This window comes from Falco rusticolus, chromosome 5 (genome assembly GCF_015220075.1).
Source record: "Falco rusticolus isolate bFalRus1 chromosome 5, bFalRus1.pri, whole genome shotgun sequence".
NCBI lineage: Eukaryota > Metazoa > Chordata > Aves > Falconiformes > Falconidae > Falco > Falco rusticolus.
In genome coordinates, this window is record NC_051191.1 from 37,388,533 (window position 1) to 37,412,543 (window position 24,011).

The following is a 24,011-nucleotide window of genomic DNA, read 5'->3' on the forward strand; positions in this document are numbered from 1 at the left end:
GATTCTCATTCTTGAGTCGCTTAAAGGATGGTGGGACTCACTGGCTTGGCATTTAAGTCTGGAAGGAAGGGTGTCCCTTGTGAAATAATTAGTCAAATTTAAACAGAAGCTACTTATGGGGCATTGGGCAGATTGGTTTAGGCCTTTGGGAGGGTTCTTCCTCTATAAAAATCCAAATGGTGCATTTTGGAGCACAAGGCAGTAGAGTAAGTCCTATGTTTTTATATAGGATGACTTGCTGATGTCTTGCTGGAGGGTGCGCAATGTGCCGTGGGCCAAGCCCCAGTGTTGCCGCTATGGAAAGTGCATTTGGCTCTCCTCAGAAGGTAAACCCTACAGCAAACCCATACAAACTATGAGCAACTGAATGAGTTAATTGACCCATGAATTTTTAATATTTGGATACCCTGAGGTACAAACTAGAGCTTAAAATATATTGCTTTATATCTTTCATACTCTGAGTAGTGCATGTAATGATACATGAAGAGAACTGAAGTTTCCAAAGGGTTCTTTGCTTTGGGTTGAACAGAGCGCTTTTACAAATAATCACCCCAGAGACAGGTTTGTACCAGACTGTGCATGAGAAAATAATCTGGTGGTGCCGTCCATCACCTGTCCATGTCTGGTGTCTCACCTCCTGCTTGGTCAAGACTTCTTGCGTGGCCTTGGTGGTCGTTGCAACGTGAGCTGTCGCCCCTGCCTTCAACAATAAGGTAACAGGCACAGAAAAACTTGTGGTGGATAGGAAGCTTAACAGGAATTGAAGCATCACTTTTCACTGGAAATATTCACACCACACACCCCACCCCACCCCCACCCCCCGAACTTTTAAGTGTTGAAATGTTGGAGGAAACAGGGCTTGAAGTGTCCTGCAACTTCCCTTAGCCTGTGCTGCTTGCGTCCCGCTGTCCTGGCAGGGAGAGGACCCGGCTGCAAAATACCTCCTGGCATCTTGGGTGTGTAAGAGTAAGTTGGACCCAGTTCACTTCCTCTTTGCTTGGATCTTTTGCTTAAAAAAACCAACCAACCAACCAAAAAAAAAAAAAAAAAACCAAAAAAAAAAAAGGAAAACTTTCTAAAATGAGTGCATTGCCATTGACAAACCCAACGGTTTCCATCAAAGGGTTTTTTGCCTTTCATAGGAATTGGAATAATCTCCTTGGAAGGAAATGCTGAGAGATCAGCAGTAAACCAGCAATGTGGTCAGGAAACTTTATTTTTGCTGTTGGGGCTCCCGCAGCATCAGATGCCACCGCAGAAACAGCGAGTGGGCGCCTGGGGCTTGTGCAAGAGCTGCCTGGTGGAAACGTTTGGTGCCACAGAAAGCTGAGCCGGGCATTGCCCAGCGTGGCAGCGTTTGGGGGGGCTGCCTTTCGTTTCACACCCCCAGGTGATGGGCGGTGCGGAAGGAGGGCAAGGCTGGGGCAGGCAGCCAGCTGGGACCCTGCCCAGACATCATTCAACATGCAGTGGCTTTCCCGTGTCGCTGTCCTAAATGCCTGTGTCTCACGGAAAGTAAATGATTTTGGCTACAAGATTGCTGTTTTGGGCTACCATCTTAGAAAGCAATATCTCCTCCACCCTTCCTCAGCCCCTCTCTGTCCTTTGTTTTTCCGAGAGGAGGCATGGAGATTAAAGATGTAAAATCCTAAATCTCAGTGCAATAAACCAGTATATACAAGGGGATGGCTTTTACAGTCTTTGGCTTTACCAGCTGAAAAAAATGAGTCTTGATTTCAGTGCACCTTGCATGCAGATATATTTTTCATTCTTTTTAATTTTTGAATTTATTTTTACTTGTTGAAGTGCTGTATTTTTGTTTGTGCAGGTATGTGGATGTTATCCTCAGAGGTACAGCTTACATTGGTCTTTCCTTCTCTCTCTAAACATTTTGTCTGGGGAGAAGCAGAGCAGCTAAAAATAGTAGGGCAGTCAGCCACACATGGGTACCTGTTTTATTGAATGCTGTAGGTGTCATGCGGAGAAGAGTCCTGGCTGGCTAATGGATAACACATCAGCTTTCCTTCTCAGCTGTCCCGTATTTTTGTCACTCCAATGCAGAATCCTCTTCTGACCTGCTTAAGACCATCCCATACTCAGGTCCTTCCCCTGGCTCACCTCCGCCTCTGGCAGAGCGAGATGCTGGCAGGGGCTGGGAGGGGGCTGCCCAGCACCCCCTCACCGGGGCTGGCAGATGTTACCAATGACATTTCCAAGAGATCCAGGCTGAATAACAAATGCCCAGGGAGCGAAGAGCACCAATGTCATTTCAGCACTATTTTGACACAAGGTATGAACAAACCAGATTATTCCTGGCCATTACTCAGAGTACTGTGAGCAACACTGAAAAATATTCCTGCGTGTAAGCGTAATGGCAAAGTGATATATATTTCCTTTTGCAGAATTGCAGCATCTCACTCTGGGAGGATTTCTGCCACACACAAATGTGGTTTTCCTGCCCAATGTGTTTTTATTTGATACTGAGATCCTTCCTTTAATCAGCTGAGACAATTGTTTTGAGTGCTTTGAAGAAACCCATGCCCTGGATGCAGGGGGGAAGCCTGAGCCACCGCAGGCACTGGAGATGCTTGTGTTGGCTTTAGCAAAGAGGGAAAAGAGCCTCAGGGGTGATGTCTGACCATCAGCAGCTTTGAAGGGACAGCACAGGTTGCACATTTGCCTCCAGTCCTCCTCCATGTGAGCAAGGTGTGGATCGACTCCTACAGCATTTGAATGCTGCTTTACTTGGACCGTGCCACAGAAGTTTCAGATTATATTAGGGGAGATATATAGATCTGATCGCTCTCATGCATAGTCTTATTCAGGTTAACAGAGGGGAAAATGTCCTACTGATGTTGCTGTGACCAGAGCTGTTGGTGCGGTGAGGGCTGGAGGCTGTGGTGCAGGGACCAGGGTAGCGCTGCCACCCAGCGCAGGCACCCTCACACAGGGCTCCTTGCTCAGCTGACATCTGGGGTGGCCAGAAGCTACTGGGAAATTTGTAAGGCTTGAGCAGAGCTCTATATTTTCACCAAAAAAAAGGGAAATATTGGGGAAAAACTAAATTATCTGCAGGAATTGTCTTCTCATCAATTTTATTTATACTAAGAATGAAAACTACATTAAGCATAACTGAATTATTCTATGACTAGCATTGCTAATAGATCTCTGGAAAGATTGAGTTTACTTTAGAGTAATAGGAAATGTACCTGATACTGGAGATGAATTGTAATGCACGCAAAAATTGTGTTTAAATACTTGAGCCTGCTGGTACACCTCTAAAGTAGGAAAAATTAAGAAAAAGTAGAACAGTGAAACAGGAAACACCAAAATTGATGACTTGTAAATGGAAAATCCAGTTATTTCTATAGAAGTTAAATCAGAGATGCAATATTACAATGCAGGTACAGAAGAAGCTTAGGTTTCTATGGAAAAGTTTGTAAACCAGCTGCTGCTTCACTGAACACATGCATTTTTACGTGGATACTTCATTGTTGTACACAGATACGAATGGCATTTAGGCCTACAATGCCTAAGAAATTATATGATTCCTAAACTTCTAGTATTTGACAAAGTTATGCTTTAATACTGGGAGCATTTTGCAGGACGGAGGTATATGACGGCATCAAGGCAAACATTGCCCTGGGACTGGCTGGAGCAAGCTGGGCAGGACCCGCAGTGCTGCCAGCTTGGGGTGCAGGAGAGGAGTGGTCCTGTGGGTGTGTGAAAATGGGGGTCCCTCCCACAGGGATGCACTGTGTCCCCCATGCTGCTGCCTGCCACTGTGCCCCGCTCCCACCTGCCATTCACGCTGTGCAGGGATGGAGGGCTTTGTCCCCCCGGCAGACCGCATCACTGTGTTTTCTTAACAAAACATGCAGCGGGAATTTTGCAGTGCACCCGGCTCTATGCTTTGGAGAAATGATATGTACGTATATATCTATTTTATTTTTGATTAGTGATTTTGGAGGGGGAATGAAGGAGAGTTCAGAATTAACTCGTGATTTGGCAGCCCACAATTAACCATGTTTCAATCCCTAATTGTAACCTTGTGCATGAACTGATTTTGTTCAGAAAAACTTTGACTTAGCCGTAAAATGTGCCTTGTGATGTGTGTGACAAATTAAAAAACGCTCTTAACACTAGATCTCAAATTAATGTTTCACCCATGCTTGGAATAGCATTCATTTAAAGAGCTGAGAAAAGCATAGTGGTTGAATACTGGTGGATAACCCTGTTGTATTCACCCAGATGCTGGTCACCAGGGGTGCTGGTGTGCTACTGTAATGGCTATCTCTGAAAGCGTTGTAGGCAGGAAAAACCCCAATTAAAATATCTGTTGTACTGGGTCTCTTTACAGTACTCAGCAGTTCTTGGTCGAAGTTGTGAATGGTTTTATTTTCCACCTTTGGCACACCTAAATTCACTATTCATGACTCTGGTAACAACCTCCATGTTAATGCTGTTTCATTGCAGTCAAGAAGTCACTGCTAAAACCCCAACCATTTCAGTGACTGTCTTATTACACTCCGGAGCAGTGCTGGGCTCGGTGATTTGTCCCTCCCGGAGGGTAATTCATTCAAATAAATGTAAATCATTGGTTTGTGTTGTTTGGTCAGTGTTTATAGATGTCAGTGTACACCACTGAAAATGGACATGGCAGATATTAAGGGAGGAATTGATGTGCTCCAATGTTTTTGGTTTATCCGTGCCGCAGTACTGAGTGCAGCTACTATTGATTTCAGTCCTGGAAATGTTTGACCTCTTTTCTACAGCACAACTTGTCTATGTTTTACAGCCAAATTTGTTACGCCTTGTACTTCCAGTCTTACTCCATTACTATGCTACCTGGAAAAAAAAAAAAATCAATGCAGTTTGTTAATTAAAAAAGGAAAACCCACTATCTCCGACCCCAGACAAAAAGCTGCTGCTGGGTCTCTGCAGCGACCGGTGTGGCCTGACCCTGCTGGGAGATGGCGCAGACACAGCTGAGGGATGCACCGTCCTTGTGCGGCTGTGGGGCACCGGCTCAGGTGACCACAGGGTCAAGTGTAAAACCTGTATTCCTGCATTTTTTTAATCTGCACGTACGTACTGAGAAAGGTGAAAGAAAACCTACAGAGACTTGTCCAACTCAGCCAGAGCCAGATTATTAAATATTATTTAATGCTATTGAATCCCTCAGTCAGCATCAAATTCTGCGTGTCACCTTCCAGCCCGTGGGCCTGCTGGCTCCCGCTGTATCTGCCACGGGAGTGGGAAGGTGAGGAATTACACCGCTCTTTTCTCCCCGAAGTCTGGCTTAGCGCTGCCACACAAGTTTTGTTCTCCCATCTGGCTGGGATGGTGGATGAGATGGCCTGGTTGGTGACCTGCCATGTTCTGTTTTCCTTTCCACCAGTTTTGGCCTCGCTGATCAGCGGGGTGGCTGGATGAGGGGAACGGGCGCACCGTGCTGGGGCTGCAGCCCTGCTGGGGAGCAGGGTGGTGGCGGGGGGGTGTGTGTGCAGCAGGGCTGCGTGCCGGGAGGGGGCTGGGGGGGCCGTGTGAGCCAGGCTGAGGCCGAGGCTGTGGCAGTCTGTCGATCAATTTGGGCTTTCATCTATTATAGATTGTTTTCTTTCCTTTCTCTCCCAAGAGCCTTGTTCATGGGAAAAGCAATATTCTTACCTACAAGAATGGTACTTGGATCCTGTACCATCGCTAGCTTCAGCTGGCTTCAGTTGTTCCCCATACCAGCACCATCCAGACTAATGTCAAGGCCTGTTCCGCAGACTAGCAGTGATGGAACAGAGTGACCGTGGATCCTTCTGGGCAGGATAAGTCCCTGCGAGCCACAGAGTAAGTAACAAACCCTGCGTCTCTACCAAGAACTTAAAACCTGGGCTGCTCCTCTGCTGTGTCCTTGGGCCGGTTGGGGGTGTGTGTTTCTGTGGGCTGTGGCAGTGCCGTGTCCTGGAGCTGCATGTGGCTTGAAACAGCGATTTTCGGCAGCGGCCCGAGAGCTGAGCACCCCGCTGCTGCTGCTGCTGGTTTTCTGGTCGGTTAATTGGTTTTCCCAGCAAAACAACTCACCGCCCCTTTGCGTTTCTGAGTACTGGTAAATCAGTGGTTCCCTAGTCACCTGGCAAACCCCTTGGCTGTCTCTGTGAGAGCTGTGTTTTTTCCCACTACTAAACCTGGAAGCAAGCTAAGAAGGCAGCACAGTGTAACACCGAAACATCACGTTACACAACAGGAGGAGACCCCTCTTCCTGTGTGTCCTTATTTATTTTAAAATGAATGAAAGGCCACCAGAAGCCTCTCTCCTCACTAGCGTATGGGCTGACTGTGGAAATTGGCTTATGCATCCTCCGGGCTGTGCGGGACCTTGAATGAGCAATGAATGACCTTTGCTGTCCCCTCCTGCATGTCTTAGTCGGCTTTTGTGCAGTAGGGGATGAGAAGAAATACTCAAAGTAGGTCACTGGACAGGGCGATGCAAGGGCTGACACCACGGGCTGATCGATGAGCCCACTAACAAACAGTTGCGTTACAGCAGCTTTCCCAGCACGAAGGGAGCCGGGCTGGCTGGCGTGTGCCTGTTTTTCCTGCGGGAAGCAGGAGGGTTGAGGTGAGGTGCCCGGTGGGTGGGTGGCAGGCAGTTCCCAGAGCCAGCAGGAGCAGGGTGGGCCACCCTTGATGGGTGCTCAGGCAGAACCGCACGAGGTTGGTGGCTCTTTGTGGGGGGATCTCCAGCTACAGAGGGACTTGAGCGAGTTTATGGGGGTGGTGCTTTTTGAGCCTGTCGGGGGAAAAGGACTTCTTCAGGCCGAGACGATGATGGGAGCTGATGCAGGGGGGTGTGTGGGTGGCTGGGGGTGCTGGTTGTTTTCCCTTTCTGTGGAAGGTAAAGGTAGATTGGCAGTCCATGTTAGAAGATAACGGCAGTTTACCCAGCAAAACTACACGCACAGACAGAACTATCTTCTTTATTATAAAGATACACTATGAGGAACAAACCTGAATGTATACTGAAGCTTGTAATGGTACATGCCAAAAATGTACAGTACTATACATAAAAGTGCATTGTCACAACAGATTAACAGTACATTTCTCTTCCAGAACTGTGAAATTTCCTTGGTTTTATTTGTTTTTCAGGAGTGGAAGGAATGCAATGGGAATGCAGCCATACAGGAACAGAGAAGGATGCAATGGAAATGCAACAGTACAAGAGCAAGGCTAAAGCTCCTCTAAAATTTAAAGGCACTTTCACATGTACATACTACAGATGTACATTGACACAATTAGGTAACAGTCAACAAGCAGGAAGCTACCAGTACTGCAATTCATCAAACTTGACAGTAAAGGACAATACTGATTGGATTAGGTGTGCAGGAGTTACCCTTTAGTACGTCTGTAGTTGTAGCAGTCTTTCCTGTTACATATCCACTTACTATACTTTTAAGTATCTATAATAACCATCAAACTACACATTTAACTGTGTGAATGCACTAAGTGGATGCATTCACTAAATGCACTGTTTCTAATATTTTCTTTTGCTAAACAATTTCTAATATAAGCATTATGTAGTCCAGTACAGTTATTTAAACATACAAAATTCCCTATGCAATTTAAAGATACAGGTATCCATCTCAATTATGCCAGGTGGGTTAATTTAAAAATGCTAGACTAAAACTGCATGTGAATGAAAGCTGAAATTCCAGTTTGTTCCACTGATTCTAGTAAATTGGGGAACTACTTGAAAATATCTCTGGTCCTGACCAAGTGAACAGACCCTATAGATCAGTGCTGGTCAGCAGCTGGGGCTGCCCTGGCTTAGGCTCTTGCCCCGGCATTAGGACTAGGCAGTATGGTCGAGAGGGCTGGAGGTTCGCTGACTGATGCAGCACAGTCCACTGTGGCGGATTAAGACTTTGCCTTTAACCTAGACGTGCATGAAGTCTGCAGCTGGATCGAGAAGGGTTTGCAAAGAGCAGGAGCGGTTTGGGTGTCGGAGGCAGTTCATGAGGTACTTTTCACACCTGGGGCTTCGCATTAGCTATCTACAGGGTGTAAACCAGAGCAGGAATAAGTTGTTCCTAAACAACAGGAAACTGCTCCCATCACCTCAGTAATTATGCCTGTCAAATGTTGTTGTTATTCTTCTCCCAGACTTAATTGTTTATGTATAGCGAGTGGTACCACTCCAAGCTTTCCAACAGTGAGATCTTAAAGAACCCATGGAAAGACAGATCTTACTTAAAGCCAGTTGTACTCCTGTTGGTGGACCACAACAGATTCTTTTTCTTCCTCCCATCTTCTTCACTGAAACTTATTTTATGGATTGGATGTCGGAAAATATATTCACAGAAATAATACTATGGCTTACTGTTGCAATGTGCAAAACAGCTGTACATTTAGTTCACGCCCAACAAAGCTTAACAACAGTGCTCTAAGCAAAGTTAACAGTTGTCACTCACAGACAGAAGAAAGGTACTGGTTTCTGTCATTCAAAAAAAAAAAAAGGGGGGGGGGAAGGAGGGGAAGTTGTTATGGAAAACTTTAGTCAGCTTGAATCTAGGCAGTCGAAACTCAGCTATCTGTCCTGTGAGTGACCCCTGCATCACTGGCAGGAGGTTGTCCCTCTTCAGAGAGTCCCTGTCCTGGTGCCGTCAGCATAACCCAGGACGGGTGCAGCGCTTGCGCTGCGCAAGGCAGCCAGCGGAGCTAGGTCAGCTCAAACTCCAACCATGATGACTCACACTGTGTCTTTACTTGGACACTGAGCAATAAAGTCAGTGGGATACTTGGCTGAATTACTGTGTAGTTGATCCTTTCAATTGCCTATCAGCCTGCCTAATGGACCAACAGGTTCACATACTCCCCCAGAGCCTGGCTTGCTCAACTATGAACTTAAATGAATTTAGCTTTTGTGAAAAACATGGTATCAGGGAAAGAAGGTCTAGCTTCATAGGAACAGGGACACTATTACAGAGGGCTGCAAAAGGAGTTTCTAGATACTATCCTGGAGATGTGCCTTAGCTGTGACCTGGAATGCTGCTTTTTATCGGTGAGAGCAATGTGATCGCCAGATCCATCTAGCGCTTGTCTCTAGTGAGACTGCCAACGGGAAAGCTAAAACTTGGTGCCAGTTATAAGAGTTGTGAGGGTTTGGTGGGGTTTTTTTGGTGTGTCTTAAATAAGAACTGTGGCCTGAGATGACTTAGACATTCCACAGACACTTAATCCTCACACGCTAAATTTCAGCTCTTACTAACCTGCTTGAGATTTGGTTTGGTGACCCAGAAGTGAGAGGTCCCACCTCCCTTGACCCCCTGCCCCTTAGTTTCGTGCAGGATCTGTTATTATATAGCTACAGCAAAACTGTGAAGTATGGTACAACGTGGCAAGCTGTTTGTGATCTGTGTTGTTTTTATTACAAATGGTGCAGCATCAAGTTTTCAAGTAAGTCTATGTTTGTTTTTAAAACGATGCACAATTGTCCAGTTTTTCTTTTAATTGAAACCATACAAAATACAAATGCCCATGTTAATGTAGCTAGTTTCAGACAATACATTCAAAAACACTGAAAAACAAAGCCTCTCCAGTTACAAACATGAACAAACAATGTTATGGAGCCCTGACTTCTTATTTTTAATCCATCCCTTTCCCTAGCATACCCCAGCTGGGCACTGTGGGTGGCTGAGTTGTCTACATTGTGCAAGATTTGTCGGCTGGACCCTGGGAAGGAGGGGAAGGCCCTATGCTAGGATTTGTTTTTGGAAGAACAATAGGTTTTGGCCTAAGAGCAGGAGGTTTCAGCTGCACTCCCATTCTAGGGGCCACCATGGGCTTGAAAGTACTCATGGTGTCACTGGAAGAACTAGTGCTACGGCGGATCTGGGGCTCGGAGCTCCTTAAAACGACACTGTGGAGAGGGCTGAGTGACTCCGTGGAGGTGGCAGGGGTGGGGGTGTTTTTCATTTGTTCCAAGGTGTCCAACACAACATCGGGGGCGTGCTTCGCTGAGCTCTGCCGCTCCAGCTCACGGAGCTCGTTCAGTGCCGTGTTCATAGTCTCCTCGATGTCCTGGATCAGAGCACAGAGAGAGCAGCAGGTCATTTGAATTTCTACTGAACGCAAAGCACCAGAAGAGCAATGGGAGGGGGTGAAAAATGCATTAATTAAGTTGCCAACCATCCTCTCTTTAACGAATATTATAGTGCTAAAACCAATTTCCACCAGATTTATTTGAAAGACACTATGACTGACAAGATGGTAGCTTTGGCTGGACTTTACAAATATTTAACCTTTTTACATGACGGAATCAAAAAAATCAATCAACCTGCAAGCCATTTCATTAAATGACTGTCAGGACAATGGATATTTGCTTAGGAGTGTTTTTAACTGTAAAGATTTCTGCCACTGACAGCTGTAAAGATTTTAGTCCACTTGCTAACTGCTCCCCTTATCTAGTGCCTCAGGCATTCAGGATCTGTATTCCCTCACATGGATTATAAGACCTGGTTTTGTAAGGAAACAAAACTTGTGTGTCTATCAGCTCCTCTCTCCTCTTGTTTCTCTGAGTTACATCTTAATCAGAAAAGACCTGCAAGATATCATTCAGTGAACTTACCTAAGAAGTTATTTCCTTCATCAGGATTTCTGGCACAAATGCTAAAAGAATGCACCAAGACACTAATTTACTACTTTTCAGTGGTACTGAGATACAACTACGGTTAAAATATCTGGTGTTCCCTGCTTGCTCACAGTGACTTTGACACAGTTTAATCAAAGTTTGGGTTCTCTCGCTGCTGAATGATCACTAGTCTAGGCAAAAAAAAAAGGCAAAAAATAAAAAATAAAAAGCTTCAGCCAAACAGCACTGTCTGTAGTTCCAGGAAAGTAAACAAATAAATTACAGAAAATAAAACAAAAACAACATTTACACTTTGTAACTCAAATACATGGTTCAGCTTTCTGATGCAAGCATGACCCTTCTGCCCTCCGCTGGAAGCAGAGTTTGAAAGTAAGCATTACCAGTACATTGAACTTTAAAATACAAGTGCCAGCGTTATTGTAAAATACTTTTGCAATCATATTGCACCCACAGGGTGCCCCTAGTAATCATGTTATTCTACCTAGACAAAATGCTAGCTCTGGAGACAGTGCTATCTATCTGCTCAAGAGCTGTTACCAGCTCTGTACACCAGACCAATCTGATGATCAGGGTGCTCCCTAGTCCATCCTTTTCAACTCTTCACTGCCAGGAATGAGACCGGTGTGTGTTCACACAGAGATAAGATGGCCCACCATTTATGCATGCACATCATCTTGCACATTATGTTCTTAGGCTCAACTATAAGCACCAAATCAAATACGGTATGACCTATATATGAACTATATGAAAACTACGTAAAATCCACAAGGCCCTGGAATGTAAATCTGTGCTTTGAATGGCAATGGTTGCTACTCACCATCAGAGCACTTTTCTGAATACCATCATACTGAGACATAATTGAACACTAATTACATGCAAGTTAGAATAGGCCAACCTTCATCCGAGCAGTGATTTACGTAGCTGTTGTAATCATATACCATCCTGGTGTTCCGTGTGGCTGAGGCAATTTCGTTACAGTATAACGGAAAATAATTTCTTTTTATTGCTTCTGCAATGTCTATTTCCCCTTGTGCTTCTTCTATCCGAGACCCCTTAATTCATCTTCTTCCACACACACTCTGTTTGGAAAGCTAAGTAGGATATTCTCCTGCACACGCACTCCTACCAGCGTCTGTGCTCTGTGCTATGCTATTCACCGAGGCTTTCTTCTCAGAAAATCACAGAGTGACGTAAAATAAAAGAGACACAAACCTGAGCTATTGACTCTGGGTCCAGTGGTTTATGGTCATTGAAACCGGTGTACTGACCAGATGATGTAGATCTTCTAATTGGAGGGCTATCAATCTTCTTTAGAGAATCGTGCCTACTGATGTTAGTGAGACTGCCATGCCCAGGTCTACGCCGTCTTTCAGGGCTGTCAGCATTGAGGTTGCGGTTTTGAAGGAGGGCTCTGGGACTGCAGTGAGTTGCCAGGTTGGGGGAACCTAGCTCCACGGATGAGTTGGAGAGAGGGTGAGGTGCGTGTACTGGGCAGTGACCATCACTGCTCCTGCCAGGGCGTCTTAGAGGAGGTGGAGGTTCTGATCTCTTTCTTTGCCTGCGCCAATGAAGAAGCGGTTACAGGACAAGTTGCAGTGACCCACCGAAAGCATGTGGAGAAGTAATTGCTATGCTACCTGAGCTGTGAGCAGTACTACTGAAAACATGTTATGCTCAAGCTTACCTTCCTGAATACACATCAGAGTGACGGTCAGTAGGAGAGTTCATGTCCTTTGATGATGACTTGTCCTCAGTTATGGGTCCGCTGCTGGCCTCACTGTCTGCTTTTTGGCTCAGTGTATCTGAGAAAGTATCATCCCTAAACAGAACACACATGGTGAGAAGTCAGTGAGTTAAGTGTGACAGAAAGCACCTTGGCACTCCCAGATTTTAACCCCCTTAAGAAAAGCTGGCATGTTACAACGCGCTGAAGCCTCTCCATGTCTCCAAATATTGCTCATAATCCTTCTGTTTATTGAGCTTTTTACATTTTGAGTGTAACCTTTCTGTAAAGAACAACTTTGTCATACTTGGCAAAGCACATTCTTAATACTATAAAACAAGAGTTCAGGGCTGCATTTCTCCAGCCCTTGTTATTCTGAAATTAAATGTCAGCAACTGCTACAAAGAGATAGTCAAATTAAAAAAGGTGCAGCAGCATCTGTCTCTTAATGTTCTGGGAACATATCCATAAACAAATCAGCTTAACCTCACGGTAGCTTTTGATTAAGAGCTGTCAATTCAGGGCAATAAAGACAGAGGCATCCTGCACGGAAGGCAAATGTTTAATCTATCTGAGCCTTCAAACCACTGTCCCATTTGGAAGTCACTTTGTTAACTGCTTCAGCATGTTTTTACACCCCACCAAGAACTTAGTCACACCAGACACTGCTTACATATCCTGCACCACTATGTACTGGTGAGGGACAAGGCCATCAATTCCGTTGTGCCTTCCTTCCCACCAGTCTTCAGATGCTCGGTGATAGAGCAGAAGGGAAGCTCCTTTCTTGAAAGACAGTTCTCGTGCAGATCTTCCAATGTAGTCAAACTTGGCTATAGCTTCTATGGGCTCGCACTCTGGGTAGGGAGGGAAGAAGAACAGATAATCAGATTCCACACTGGCTTATCTGCTCATTTTGCTTTCATAAAACCCATTTATTGCATTTTCTCAGTGCTCATTCTTATTGAGCAGAGCTGACTGACATCAGCTCAGCTAAGGCAGACTTCAGGCAGTAGTTACGTCTCTTACAAAGAAACATAATCAATCTGTGCCCCATGTGTGAAACATCTGGGTTGCTTTGCAAGCTGCAAATAACAGCATACTCAAAAGTTGCAATAGCTGCAGCTGGGAAAGGGCCTCTGCCTCCTGCTGCAAGGGCTCCTTCATGGCTGGGGAGCGGGATGGAGGTCAGACAATGAAGACCTCTGAAAATAAGATGAACAAACTCAGATGAATCATCAGAGGCTTGAGGAACCAGTGTGATAAAGGAAAAGTAAACAGGAGTGCCTGTAACATCTGCAGTGGCAAAGGAAGGAAGACAGGATTTCCCTGTGCAGGGATATTCTGCCTAATTGGGCTAAGAGATTTCTGTCTTTTATGTGATGAGTGTGCAGACCTAGTGAAAACCTAGTGTTTTACACAACACTGAAGCCTAGTGCTTTAATCTCTTCCTTAACACTCTTTCCGAGCGAGGCACATGGCTCCAGACTGCCTCAGGACGATGACTCCATGGGGGCAGTCCCTGTGTGGCCTGAAGTTGCCTAAGGCAGCTCTGCCTGCTCCAACATCCTGAGTTCCTCTGGTTCTGCTGGTATTTTCTGAAGTCAAACATTGGTTACAGCAGTCCTGTCAGTATGCTGGTAAATTCAGCCTTACATTGGTAATGGACTCCATCCTGTAACCTATGCTTGGGTCAGAAACCTACTGATGTCAGTGAAGGGTCCCTGCTGAACGTCTGCCTGCAGGTATCTTCAGAGCTGTGCCCAGACATCAATAAAACAGCTGCGAATTTAGCAACCTGTAGTTTCTTCTGCACAAAACCCAAAGCACCTGCACTCAAACAGATCAAAATTTATCATCACGGTCTCAAAACATAATGAACAACCTGCAAAATACGGGTTTAAAAATCACACGCTTTGTTGATTCCAGTAACCCAGAGTCTCCAAAATGACGAACTTCTTTACATAATTGGAGCAATATTTAGATGGAAATTAACATCTGGGCTAATGACTAATATAGCAACTCTCTGTCTGGTACAAATTAAAATCGCTGAGGTTGTAATTCCCTAAAGAACCAGGCTGGTAATGAAAGCCACTGTCCCTTTATGACAACATTTTGCAGAGGAATGTCTTTTTAAAATTAACTTCATCCTGCAGCATGAAAACGTTAATGATAGCACCTTTACCGAGCTTATACTTTGCAGCTCATTTTTTTAATAACTTGCCCAGCCTGCAGAAGGCTCCCTTGTGGTTTGCTGCTTCTGCAGTCATGCTAAGAGCTTCTGTCAGTGAAAAACTCCAGGGTGTTCAGGAGTCATAAACTTGGAAACTTTCCAGAAATGGCATAAAGTGGTATGAGGAATCCACTGTTACAAATGCAAAAGTGATGTACACTGGCAGAAATTACTTTGATTATATAAACGCAAATAAGAACCCAGCAATGATAGTAATAATTCCTGAAAATGCATCCTTACTGGATGGCTCGCTACAGGCATTCCCTGGTGGGTGGGTGGTGATATATTTCTTGGTTTTATGTTTTTAAGCGAAGAAAAGGTAAAGATGACATAGAAAGAAACGTTCTGGAAAATGAAACCTTTAATGCTGGTGTGTATATTCTAATATACAATCTTGTTTTCATTTCTAGATACTCTGTTTACAGTATATCCCTAACAGAGAGTACAGATGTGACAAAGCGACTATAGGCATGGAAAGACACTATTGACAAATGAAAAGAAATAAAACTGAACATGCCTGTTTATCTTCCATCGTGTTGAAGATGACAATATTCAATTGAATAGCAATAATGTAACACTGACAAAAGAATGCTGTTCTTAATGCACCTAATGCATGTTGTTTGTGGAATTCTTTATAAGAAGGTATTACTGGAATCAGGTAGGATTCAGAAGGAGCAGACATCTGTATGAACACACTGTTCTGAGACTGCAGGTAAGTTATGGGCTATGGAAGAACGGGTCAAGAATTCAGAAGCAAAAGCTCCCAGGTTTCAGAGAGCCAGACACTCACTAGCCAGTAATACTTTAAAATGTAAAAAACCCCAACCAAACTATAAAAACTTTACATCAAGAAAGAAAATCCCAAATTTCCTGTACCTATTTTCCTTTGACATTCTCTGAAGGTAACTGGTAACAGTCATGGGTACTGGACTGATTGATAGATGCCTATGCTGATTAACTATGGGATTTCCCATTTCTCTGCTAATTTAAACAGACCATATTGTATCCCACATTTTTGTATACAGGTCTTTTTATTTACAGATTAATGGACTAAACTTGAAATAGTTCTACCTCCCTCAGTAGAGTTACACTAATCTAAGTGTGGTGCACGACAGGAATCTGGTTTTTGTATCCTTCCGTCGCCTGCAAGACTCACACACTTTCTCAGAGGTCTGAAGGAAGCTGCCCCACTGGAACCAGCTGTATGAGTTGGTAATGTGCCCATAACAAGTGTGGCTTTTGAGACACATTCATTAGATCGCCTCGGTAACAAATCCCACCTCTACTGGGAGGCGTGCCCAGTAGATCTCACACAGTTTTCTTAATAGAACCAGAAATCAGTTCAGACAGGTTTTACTGTCTTGAAAGGGGCATTTTCTTTGCTCGAGTGTTGCTTTTACATGGAGTGAACTTCCCTATAGCAAACAGTACTGAGACTACTTAAACAGTAATTCACCTTGTTACAGGTCAAGCCTTAATAGTTAAAACCAAAGTACCATGACAATTACTCCTAGAAATAAATGCATTTTGAAAAGTTAAGCCATTTAATATCAAGGTTACTGAATGACAGACAAGCTTTTCTAAAAAAGCAAAGGTGATGAAAGCTAGATTTGGGATCTGTAACACAAATTTTGTGTGGTACTGAATGTCTAACTGTACAACTGACACCTTGGAGGAAATGTAATTGCGCTGTTCTATCCATTCCTGGGGGCATTCGCCTACAATAGCAAGAAGTATTTGACGACATAAAGGATCTCACCAGCTATCATCTCTAGTGACTCAGGCAATGCTATGGAAGTGAAAAATTAGGACAAACTGAAGAACTGTGGGAAAATCTTCCACTGCTTGGAAGAGCAGAAAGGGCAGAAGAAACGTAAGTGCTAATTTTGATTTTGGGATTGGAGTGCCAGATGTAGCAGTAGCCTCCCTACAGAGGTGATGGCACTGAAGTGGCACCGCACCGCCCTCTGCACCTCAGGGTACAAGGAGCTAAGGAAAATGGGGGAGACCATCCCCTGCGCTTTTGTAGGGAGTTTGCTGTTGCTCTGCTCTTCCTCAATTCTCCCAGATGTACCCTGGCTGTCAGGAAGAGTATGTCCTTGAACTCCCTGGGAAGATGCTATCTTTTGATATCTCCATCCTCTTCTTGCACCCCATCAGAGAACAGCGGCTTTGCAGTTTCAAAGTCCTGCCCTCAGGACAGCAGCTCTCTGACTGGGGAACAGCAAAAGCAGAGAAGTGTTGCAAGGTGTTGACAGAACAGAATTTGGCAAAACATTGATCACAGCATGCACTACTGAAAAGCAGGAAAATTACTAAGTGTTGGGGACACAACAGTAACTTAACAGTCTTACATGTCCCTGCAATTTTTGTTCCCAGCAGAACTACGATCTCAGTTTTTACCCTATGTGCATGAGATGTCTATGAACAGTATGACACTAATTATATGTGTTTTCCCAGGAGAAATCCATCTGTTCAACTTCCTCAGGAAATTCTCTCTTACTTCCTTTGAAAACAAACCTACTCACCCTTTTCCATATGCCTTCAACAAGAATAAAAAACCTCCAGCAAACTGAAGGTAAAGGAAATATGCTAAAAACTGCTTCAGCGAAACACGACCAACATCCTTTGAATCTTTACTGCAGAAACACTTGCAGGTAAAGACTCTTCTGCAGCCAAATTACAGATAGATTTTTTTTGTGCCTCAGCCTGAGCCCAGATGTTCTGAACTTCACAAATTAAATCTCATTTCCACATTTTGGAGAAAAAAAGAAACTTATGTGTTTTCCTTAATAGGGATACTTTCTGCACATTTAAGAAAGACTGAAAACACTGCAGTAAAATACAACTCCTTCTCTTTCACTCTTCCCTTTCCAGTGATCAACAGAAATATAGAACACCAGTAACCTTAGAAAAAAAGGGCAATTTATATGCTTAAAATTAACAGTTATTAAGTATTTACATGCTCAATCATAAGTTCCCATCTTCTTTTCCCCAAGCTACCAGATTTTAACTCTGCAGACATAATTTAATTTTAATAATTCTTGTGTTTTCTAAATTGTAACTAAACATTCCTAGCACTACTGAGCCAGTCCCTACAGATGGCTTTATTCTAGTAGGCACAGAGAGAGTCATTTGTAGTTTAACTTTATACAGCAAGTGACTCTTATAACAAGAATAAAGTAGAAAAATAAATCCCTTCACTTTTGGTCATAGCCTCTCAATTATGTTTCAATAACTGTAATTCCTATGGGATTAGCTGCTTCGTCTTGCATATACAACATTTCAGCATAAAATTAATCAGATTTTCAACATAACCACCCCTCCATTTATAGAACCCGTTCCTTCCATCTCATAACAGAAGGAAATATGTAAGTATCATGTGTCTGATCAATACAGCAGCAATGCTATGCCTCTCTTTTTCTCTCTCCACATACAGCTGGCAGTGATGCATCCAGCTTATGATCAATGAATCATTCACATTAAACCCCCAAAATACTCCAGACCCTTTAACAGAAGCTTTTTTTTTGTCCACCACAGGTCAATCAGTGACTCTCCTGAAGCTCAATATGCAAACTGAAAAGTTCTCACCTATTCTCATACCTAGTGAAGAACATTTTTTTTAAAATAATTGTCCAAAGGACAAACATATGAATATATGTGCAGAGATGATGAATGCATTTAATTTAAAGCCTGTAACCTATGTTAGAAAAATGTGCTATATAACAGAAAGCTGCATCCATGGAAAAAAATGGGTTAGAGCTGGCAGGAACTGAAGACTGACACTGTTTTGTATGTGATCCAGGCTTGTTAATCTTTATCTTTGCAGCAGTATTTCCCTAGATTACAAATATTTTTGTGCTAACAATTATTTTGCTGTAAACACAAATGTCCACTTCCTTTCAGCACTGAATTAATTAAAAAGGTGTGATGGGGCAACTAGAACTAAATTGCTGGCCAATCTGGTGAACAAAACAACATTTCTCGAGCAGTGAAATCTTTTAACAGAACTTTGTCCTTTCGACAGCTATTCTCTTCAGGGTTTGTCTTCACCAGTGGCACAGTCATAACACAGGTAGCACCACAACAGGAATGTAAAACTGTTGTTATAACAACGCAGTGGTGGGGTAGAGCCCATGATTATCGAGGCACGGGTGATGCATTACATGATGACATGGTCCTGCTCCCCTGGATCCTGCTGATGTTTCATTCTTTCCTAGGTGTGGTTTTGAAGTAACCGCTTTCGATTACTGCTGAAAAGCTGTACCACTTTTTCATGCCTGCTTGGGCCTCAATTTGGTCACGAGACCCCAAAGTTGGTCGCAGTATATGGAACTGGTGTGTTGCCTGCTTTTCACTACTTCACTTGGGTTCTAAATGACAGACGGACAGACTTCTTCAGCTTCCACTCTTGCTTCATACCTCTAATGGAAGAAGGAGCTCTTATAAAAGTATAGCTATACTGTCTTGAAAAAGTGCAATTATGAGTTTGTTCATATCACTTAGTGCCACTGTGTTGGAAAAAGACGGTGGGTTTAGCTCTACAGAGCTGGTCAAGAGGAACCTATGCAAAAGCTGCCTCATAAAACTGTCAGTATTCCCTACTGTGGGTGCAGGCATGGGTATACACCCCAAGCGGAAGATTAACACTGACTTCTCAGTTTTTCTCCCTTCTGCGGTGTCTGCCCACCCAACTGTCCCTCCTCTCCAAACAGCTGCACTAATAGACTCTGCCTGCCCCTCCTCACTGCAGCAAAGGGGAAGAGACAGGCAATCTGTCACTGACAGCTTGTCTACGTGACAAAAGACGGGTACAGCTAGAGTGGAACTATTGTTTACATTGTTCTGTGTGCAATGGGACCAGTGCAGCCAGTTTTCCTATAGATACACCTTCCTGTTCCCCTTCCTTATGGCAACTGTCCCAGCTCCTAACCAGTATCCCTTATGACATCCTTCTAAAAAAAATTTAAGAATTCCCTCTCTGCTGTAGCTCACTTCCTCCCCTTTCCCCCTCTCTGTCTCTTCCTCTTCCTCTTTCCATGCATTCTCTGAGAGGGACAAGAGGCAACTTTTGTTTCTGCTGGTGCTAAGTGCACACGTGCTGGTTGCTCTGTCTGCGTTGCCTGCTGGCCAGATATGCAGTGAGCTCACACTGCAGCTATTCTCTAAAGAAAGCATTATTCTGAATCCTTCACTTCTAACTGGCTACTGATTGTCAGGAAAATTGTAGTTATTTAACAATTTTGACACCTCTTCCCATCTGTTGCATTTTCTTGAAACTGGGCAGAAGTTACTGGGAGGGACATCTGAAGGATGGTCCAACTGAAATATGTCAGTCAAATACACCTTCAGGAAACTTGGTTAAAAAGAATTGGTATGATAGAGATGCATCAAATTTTTCATTCACATCTATCATACCAAGAACTGTCACAGTTAATGTGATTAATAGGTACAGCAAATGACTATTGTTCAAAGTTTCATTGTGGGGGATACACACATGTTTTTCAGTCATTTTAAATCCCTTTGATGGAACAGCTTTTAAATTCACATAAAAATAGAGCCCACTGAATGGCATATATACCTTAGTTGAAGTATTTAAAGACACTTTTGATAAGTTTAGTTTTTGTGGACGAAATACAGTCACTAAAAATGTTAACATTATATCAGAAAATAACATGTGCTGACCGAAATAGTTTCTCTCTTGCCCTTCCTGTGTCTGGGCAAATCAGGAGAGAACAAGGAAACAGCTGGTCAAACACAGATGAATCAGTGTGAAAAAGCACACAAACAGAGATTAAAGATGCTGGCTTTGCCACAGAACACCAGGACTGAAATCTCCTTCTTTCAAATAGGACAAAATTAGGAAAGGAAGAAGGTTTCCCGCATGGAGCACCTGTAAAACTTACTCCCATCGAAGGCACAGCAATGTAACAGACATACCGTCTTCACTGGTATGGGGCTCTGTACTAGCATCCTGGTCCACTTCCTCTAATGTACCATGTTCACTGTATGGGCTGTCACTGAAGGGAAACAGAAGGTTGAGGCAGAGAGAGAAACCACACGTATCAAAAATACGCCACCCCTATGAGATTATTTACAATTATTCTTATAATGTTATAACGTTATGTGCAACATAATTCTCATGACATTCTATGAATGTACAATTACTGAAGAAGCCTACACACCTCTCCTTCAAACAACATTGTCAGTTAAGAAGTTCCCAGAACCTTTGAATCCTTGAATTTATAAAAGTGTATGTTGCTAAGAGAATGTCCTGGTTTTGGCTGGGATAGAGTTAATTTTCTTCCTAGTAGCTGGTACAGTGCTGTGTTTTGGATTTAGGATGAGAATAATCTTGGTAACTCACTGATGTTTCGGTTGTTGCTAAGCTATGTTTACATTAAGTCAAGGACTTTTCAGCTTCTCATCAGCACAAGAAGCTTGGAAGAGACAAAGCCAGGACAGCTGACTCAAACTGGCCAAAGGAATATTCCACACCATATGATGTCATGTTCAGTATACAAACTAGGGGGAAAGCTGGCCTGGGGCTGCTGCTCCGGAACTGGTGGGGCATCGTTTGGCGGGTGGTGAGCATGACTTGCTCACTTGGTATTGTGCATCACTTCTTTTATATGTTGTTGTTTTGTTGTTATTATTATTATTTTCCATCTGTTTCTGTCCTATTAAACTGCCTTTACCTCAACCCATGAATTTTACTTTTTTTTGCCAGTTCTCTCCTGCATCCCACTGGTGGGGTGGAAGTAAGAGAGCAGGTGTGTGGTGTTTAGCTACCCTGCTAGGTTAAACCATGACAGAGAGGAAAGGAGCAGGGGGAAGGCATCATAAGCTGAAATTTGTTAAGGTGGTTCACAGCCAGAAAGCCAATTTCCTACTTGGCTGTGTGCTCTGCACGGTACACCTGGAATTCTGGCTGCATCTGGCTGCTTCATGGTTTTTTATAGCTAACACTTTACTATGCAAACCTAAATGCTCTTCACATTTATCTTCATAAATCTATTGCATGCGAAAGTAATTTTGTATTACAGGAGTTACCCAGACAAGCAGCCTAATGATTTTCTTAAGGATAAGATAGAAGGGTAATACTCTGACTTACCAGTAGTCATCTCCAGCCATGCATTTTTCATACACTGGGCCATCAAGTTCTTTAGCATCTGGAAAAATAGCCTCATGATGGATGATGATGGTTTTGATTATCTCATTCACGTGTGCCTGACAAGATACCTGGTCTTGTATGTCTGGAACAGGCATCAGGGTTGGCCCAAAACAAATGGCCAGGTTGTACGGATCCATCATGTTTTCATCACTGTACTGTGAAAGGCTGTTATAACATAAAAATAAAGAAAAATTGACTTTTCCACTGTGACTAACCTTATTCTGAAAACTGGAGAAACTTTATTTTACATCACAGCTTAAGAGATCTCCTGTTTTCCTTGAAACTTAATCCCACATAAAGTAACAAAACAAAAAAAGAGGGTTTTTTCAATAGGCTATATACATTATAAAGTGAGTTTAGAGCACATATATGTAAGCATATGTATGTGTTCCCACATTATTGTGTTTAGTGTACTATGATCTAATGGGCTAATGTAAAATGCATGACCTGCTGCTGCTTCTCTCTCATCAGTGCTTATCCCTGGAGGCCCAAGAAGACAGGATGCAAAGTGGGTATACATGCCTATCATTTCTCATCAGACTTCAATGCATCTCTCCCATCAACTGGCTATATAACTTAGGCAGACCGGATTGTCTTCTGGAGGCAACTAAGTTCCTGGATCTGGCAGAGGCTCTTGCAACTTCTGGTTTGCTTTTACCATACAACCCAAAATCCCTGAGCATGTTGCCTTCTGCCCACAAACTCCCACAAGTTTCATTTTGGAAGTGTCCAAATGAAAGGCTTTGATTGTTCTTATTAAACAACTTTTGCAAGCTCTCCTTTCCGCCAGAAAATGAAATATTACTAGTTTTCAATTTTGATTTTGAATGAAAAGTTGCTATTTATTTCTTTGTTTAGAAGCACTGACATTTCTAGTGGAAATGCTGGCTTTTGAGTGGTTCTGTTCAGGGCCAGTCAAACAGAACCTGAAGCACTGGGATGTCCTTTGCCTCAGTGTTGCTCTGCACTCTGTAAGGCATATGAATTATTATGTCTGGTTGTATGTAAATACAGCATCATATTCCCTTTAGAAAGGGCATTTTAGAGAGTGCTTTCCATGTACAAATAATACAAACTGAAGAGGCAAACCTTCTAAATGACTTCCCTCATAACTAGCTCCTCTCATAACTAAAATTCATCATGCTCTCCTCTTTTTTATGCCGTGATTTATTATGTCCTGTGTGTTAATTGGAGACATCTTGTTGTACTGTTTTATAAGGTGATTTTGCCTTTCTATGTGTGCAAGAATGCGTAAAAAAGATTGTATCTATCATTGTGAAACATGTTAAGTTCTGCTGGTGGCTGGAGACGTGGTGCTCCTCAGGGCTCAATACTGGGGCCAATACCATTCAACATCTTCCTGTGAATGACCTAGACAATGGGGTGGAGTGCACGCTCAGCTGACGTACAAATGATGCCACACTGTGGAGGGGCAGTAGATATGCTGAACGTCAGGGTTACCATTTTGAAGGACCCTGACAAGATGGAGGAATGAATGAACAGGGAATTCATCAAGTTCAATAAGGATGAATGCAAAGTCCTGCCCATGGGATGGAATAATCAGATGTATTATTACAGTCTGGAGCTGACTGTTGGATAGCAGCTCCCAAAGGAAAGCACTGGGAAAAGCACTTCTTGGACAAGGGGTTGGATGTGATGCAGCAATTCCATACGCCCACAAAGAAGGCTGGTTGCATACGTGGCTTATTAGGAAGAGCAAAGCCAGCAGGCCAAGGGAATTGATTATCGCTCTTCCACTCGGTGCTCACGAAGCTGGACGTGAGGTACTGTGTCTTGTTTTGAGAGACTGACAAACTGGTACAAATCCAGCAGAGGACTACTGACACAGCTAGGGAGCTGGAGCATGTGGATTATAAAGTGAAGTGGAGACAACTAGGTTTGTTCAGCCTCTAAGAAGAGAAGGCTACTGAGGAATCTAGCTGCAATCTTCTACTATCAAAATTAAAAACAAGAGAGAGTCAGACATAGGTGCACAGCAAAGGGATGAGAGGCAATAGATTCAAGTCACAACAAGAGATATTCCAATTGGAAGTGCACACTATATATATATATATATTCACTATACGAGTGACCAGGCACTGGGACTGACTGCTCAGAGAGGCTGTGGATTCTCTGCCCTTTGAGGTTCTTGACTGGACAGAGCCTTGAGCAACTTGTTCTAATGTTAGAAACTTTAAGCAGAAGGCTAGACCAAATGAGGTTTGCCATGAGGTCCGATGAC

General features: G+C 43.4%; 1 protein-coding gene across 2 annotated transcripts in view; it reads right to left on the reverse strand.

Annotated features, from left to right (window-relative positions):
• Positions 1-6,955: 6,955 nt before the first annotated feature.
• SRGAP1 (SLIT-ROBO Rho GTPase activating protein 1) overlaps positions 6,956-24,011 on the reverse strand; it is a 150,424-nt gene continuing 133,368 nt past the window's right edge. For both annotated transcript variants that reach the window (XM_037388666.1, XM_037388665.1), the window contains exons 17-22: positions 21,710-21,934; positions 20,536-20,615; positions 13,039-13,219; positions 12,327-12,461; positions 11,855-12,200; positions 6,956-10,071 (exon numbers count right to left, since the gene is read on the reverse strand). In XM_037388666.1, the coding sequence (XP_037244563.1) occupies positions 9,694-10,071; positions 11,855-12,200; positions 12,327-12,461; positions 13,039-13,219; positions 20,536-20,615; positions 21,710-21,934 (1,345 nt within the window). In that variant the 3' untranslated portion in view covers positions 6,956-9,693. The remainder of the gene's footprint in view (positions 10,072-11,854; positions 12,201-12,326; positions 12,462-13,038; positions 13,220-20,535; positions 20,616-21,709; positions 21,935-24,011) is intronic.